Raw genomic sequence first — 2,847 nt, forward strand, 5'->3', positions numbered from 1 at the left:
CTTTATTAATATTCAATATATACTTTAAATTTGTACTTGTTATTTGTTATTAAACTTTAAAAATTATGATAAAACTGTTTAATTTCTAAGTTAAGGATCTCGATTTAATTAGTTAAATCCCAAATGTCTTAAATATCATATTATGTTCATTTACTTTAATTATGTTTTTGTTGTATAATATTCATAAGTATATAATTTAAATAATTATTTTATTGATAACATAATATTACTTCAATAATTACTAATTATATTCATATTCTGACTTTTTTTTTATTTTTAATGCAAATTTGATAAATATTTTACATTAACAGTTATTGATTTATATTTTATATTTCAACTTTTAATAACATAGGTTCCTACTATAAGTTATTTAATTTACTTAACCTAGATAAAAATGTGATTTCATGTTAAGTATGATGAAAATATGAAATCATCTAAAATTGTTAATTATCTCTTGCAACCTATGTTCTCCATTCCATAATTGAACATTTTGTAATTCTCTGTCTGGTTCATCATCACTTAATTCATCATTGCTACTGTTGTTTTCAAATTCCTCCAACATAATATCTTCATCATTTTCCCTAGCTAAATTACATAAGGCAGTACATGCTTGAAATATATTGCAGGTCAATTCTGGTCCAAGTCTCATGTAATTTAAGCATGGAAACTTTTCTTTTAAAATTCCAAATGCATTTTCAATTATTCGTCTTGTTTTTTTATGACGTCGAACAAATGACAGTTCTGCTGCATCATTTGGGTTTCTTATAGTAGGTGGTATTAGCCAATCTCTTAAAGGATATGCGCTGTCGCCAAGTATAATCCCATTTTCAATTGGTCTCCAACCTGATTCCATTTTAGCCCATAATGAACTATTGCGTAAGACTCTAGCATCATGTACTGAGCCTGGCCAGTTTGCATTTACATAATAAAATTGCATAGTCGGTCCACAAACTGCTGTACACGTAACAGAATGATTTCCATGTCTATCAACAAACACCGGTTCATTTATCGATGGCGCGTCAATTTTAATTAAAGTTCCATCAACACAACCTACAACTAAGGGTATTGAAGCTATACTATGGAAATGTTGAACAACAGTTACCAAATCATTTGGAAATCGAACCAATTGTGGAAAAAGTACCTCATTCATGGCTTTTGTCACATTTCTTACTACACGACAAACAGTAGCTTTTGATACACCATGCATATCACCAATAGAGTGATACTGAGTACCACTTCCCAAAAAATGTAAGCATAAATTTACTTGTTGAATGGGGGATAATGCATGATTTCTGTTTGTATGATGAACTAGAAGATGCCCTATACTGCTGACAATGTACTCCAACTTCACTGAGTTCATTCTGAACCGTTCGTTGTATTCATATTCAGCCATAAAATTATTATTAATTCTTGGACGGAATATTCTTCTTCGACGAATGATAATATTCTCGTCATCGCTGTCAGAAGAACTTGATGATGAAGATGACCACATTTTAAAAAAAGTTCTCTAAATGTTGAAGAATAATATAATGAAATAATATTAATAACAATAATTGTCACTTAAAAACTATACTTCAGGGACTAGTCAAATTGTTATCATATTTTCAATATATTTTACAAATCATTGTTGTTTATGAAACAAAAACTTTTTACAAAAGTTTTTTTACAATATTTTCCAGGTTTTCTTTAACTTGTCAATTGTCACTTGTCATAGGTCAACTTGTCAACTTGTATATTATATGAAACACAAAGTTAACAAGTGAATGAAATTTACAAGTTTACGTATGGTCCATTTCGACTTGTCTTTTTATGAAACAGGCCCCTGGTCGACCATTTATATCAATCGTTTCTATTTTTTTTTTTTTTTTTAATAAATATTTATTAATATGAAAAATTATTTTCAGCGTTATTTTTTCTCAAAAAATGTTTAATAAAAATGATCAAAAAGATTTATAAAAATAATTAATTAAAATAAAGCATCTCTATAATTAATAAAAACATTTATAATCTCAAATTTCAAATAATGTAAAATAATGTAAAATAATTTTAAATATATTATAAATAACTAATTTCATCTAATATTCCAAATGTTTTAACGTAGATAACCAAATACCTACGTCTTATTGAATAAATTAAAATCCTTCAATGATAAATATTGTATTGCTCAGTTTTTCGATGTTTGACGTTAATATTAGTCCACATTTTTAAAATACTTTTTAATGTTATTTATATACTGCAAATATCACAAATTCAATTCCAAAAAGTACGTCTTGGTAAAGAAAAATTTAAAATCTATTTTTACTGACTTTGCCATCACATTTTTACTGTTAAATATACTAGGTGAGGAATCAAAATGTGCCAGAGCAGATGACCAAAACAGGTTCGTCACGCACCGGTCGTGTTTATGACCAAAGGTGGGCTAGTTAAAAGTTAAATTAATTAACTCGTTAATTTTTTTTCAAATTACCTTTTAACTAAATAAGTTACATTTATTTCAAGATAAACGTGTTAAATTCAAGTTAATTTTATATCAAAAGTATCTAAATTAAGTTGATATTCGTCCAAAGAATAATGCAAATTTTTGAATAAGGTTTTTACTTTGATGTATCATTTTAAATTTCACCAGTAATTTTCTCGAGCGTAAAAAAAACTATCTATTTAACCATATTATTATGTGTTTTGAATTATTTATTTTTGCAAATTTGCAAATTTTAACTTTCTACTAAATTACTTTTTTTAAAAATTAACTTTTAACTTAACGAGTTAACGAAAAAAATTCAAGTAAATTTTAACTTAACTTAACTTAATTATTGTAGTGTGTGTCGCTCTGCTGTGCAGTAGGTTACA

General features: G+C 26.7%; 1 protein-coding gene across 1 annotated transcript; it reads right to left on the bottom strand.

Annotated features, from left to right (window-relative positions):
• Nucleotides 1–430: 430 nt before the first annotated feature.
• Nucleotides 431–1,492, bottom strand: LOC103309513 (putative nuclease HARBI1). Its single transcript, XM_008185099.1, has one exon. The coding sequence runs from the start codon at nucleotides 1,490–1,492 to the stop codon at nucleotides 431–433; it is 1,062 nt and encodes a 353-aa protein (XP_008183321.1).
• Nucleotides 1,493–2,847: the final 1,355 nt, after the last annotated feature.

The sequence above is a fragment of the Acyrthosiphon pisum genome, chromosome X (assembly GCF_005508785.2).
Source record: "Acyrthosiphon pisum isolate AL4f chromosome X, pea_aphid_22Mar2018_4r6ur, whole genome shotgun sequence".
Taxonomy (NCBI): Eukaryota; Metazoa; Arthropoda; class Insecta; order Hemiptera; family Aphididae; genus Acyrthosiphon; species Acyrthosiphon pisum.

Bases quoted from the DNA above. Each gene is read 5' to 3' on its own strand.
- LOC103309513 (XM_008185099.1), bottom strand. From the start codon at position 1,492: ATGTGGTCATCTTCATCATCAAGTTCTTCTGACAGCGATGACGAGAAT.